This window comes from Emiliania huxleyi (genome assembly GCF_000372725.1).
Source record: "Emiliania huxleyi CCMP1516 unplaced genomic scaffold EMIHUscaffold_246, whole genome shotgun sequence".
Taxonomy (NCBI): domain Eukaryota; phylum Haptophyta; order Isochrysidales; family Noelaerhabdaceae; genus Emiliania; species Emiliania huxleyi.
Window position 1 is genome coordinate 63,940 of NW_005200204.1, and position 1,587 is coordinate 65,526.

The 1,587-nt window shown below is 63.7% G+C and overlaps 1 protein-coding gene across 1 annotated transcript in view; it reads left to right on the forward strand.

Annotated features, from left to right (window-relative positions):
* Positions 1-1,177: 1,177 nt before the first annotated feature.
* Positions 1,178-1,587, forward strand: part of EMIHUDRAFT_457440 (hypothetical protein) — a gene marked incomplete at its 5' end in the record, with an annotated part of 3,690 nt that continues 3,280 nt past the window's right edge. Inside the window, one exon of the mRNA XM_005778404.1 lies at positions 1,178-1,531. Coding sequence (XP_005778461.1) covers positions 1,178-1,531 — 354 coding nt within the window. The remainder of the gene's footprint in view (positions 1,532-1,587) is intronic.

Here is a 1,587-nt window from a genome sequence, read left to right on the forward strand (position 1 = left end):
CCCCTTTCTGAGGAACCGTCGCCCTTGCCTTGCCTGTCGCGTGAATCGTGTAAAAAGAAAGAAAGAAAACAGACAACCCGAGTTGCCCCCGAGGGAGGGATGGGAATCGTGTTGTGCGACCGGCGTGGGTTGTAAAATTCTTCTTGCAATTGGCGAAGAGATGGCCCCCGCCGCAGAAGCACTTCTCCATGCCGTCCTTCCACACGAGAGGGGTGGACTTGGGGCCACTCCGGGCTCCGCCAGCAACGCGGCTGTCGACCTCGTCCGACTTGCGTGGGTCCTTGGACGGGGCGGTCGGTAGCGCGACGCCCATCCCGCCTGAGGTACCCTCGGTGGCGGCAAGAAGGGCAGACTTCTTCTCGTCCTCGTCGAGCATGTGGCGGACAAGCGCCAGCGTGTCGTCGACGGTCGAGCACGGCCGCAACAGCTTCGCCACTTGGTACAGACAGGTCGTAAAACGGACGGTTTGCCATGAGGAGGACACCTGGGCGGGGCGGGGGCCGGGGGGCGGCGGGCGCGGGTGCTGGGTGCGGCGCGGTGCGTGCAATCGTGTGTTTGGCGTCATGTTGTGTGTGCCCTTGGAGCACTTGGAGTGCAGTCATTAGCCTCACATGCCTTCGCTTGTTTCTATTAACATCGAAGTCTAGCTCAAGAAAGAAAACGGACAAACCAAGGGAGGGATGGGAGGACGGCACGCCGCCACCACACAGGGATTTTAAGGAGAGGTGTGTGATGCGCCTGGGAGTCTAGCTCAAAAAAAGGAACATAATTCGGAGAATTCTTGTTGCAGCTCTCTTGCACGCCTGGCCGCCGCTCGAGCGAAGAGCGCCGAGGTGTGCTCTCCACCCGCTCACATCCTTAATCCCCTCTAATGGGGCCCCGGTCCCCTCGCCCGTGCTCGCCTCCCCCGCGCGCGCTTCCCTCCCGTCCCGACGCGCCCCGAGCGCCGGGGCGTGCCTGTGGAAGCGCCGTGCCGCCGCTCCCCGTGCCGCCGCCTCCCGTCCGAGCCATCTCGCCGCCCAGCAAATCCATCATCCCCTCAGCACCTCCTGCCGCGTGTGTTACCTCCGCACGCTTCACTCACGCAACCGCTCCACCTGCATCAAACGGATTGCCGAACATCGCGCCCCGTGCAGGTGAGGACTCGAGTAGGGTCCTGTCGCAGGCCTCTGCGCGCATGATCCAGGCGAGCAACAAGAAGGCCCTGGAGCTCTGCCACTTCGACCAGTCCAAGCACGTCTTCCTCGAGGGCTCGGAGGCCGGCCTCTCGTTTGGCGAGTCTGCAGCCTTTGCCGCAGAGATCCACTTCTACTGCGAGCCAAACTCGGAGCCAATCGAGCCGCCGGGCCACCAGCAGGGGCCTGCGCAGTGGCACGGCCACCAGGTGCTCCTCTCCAAGTTCAACGGCTGCGTGAGCGGAGAGTACCGGATAGGGCTCGACGCGCAGCGGCACGTCATCTTTCAGCGCGAGGTGGCGCCGTGGATCGTCACGACGACGGACGTGATCCCGCTGCGCGAGTGGCACTCGATCGTGTGCACGTACGACGGCCAGTTCATGCGCATCTATATCGACTGCCGCCACGCGGC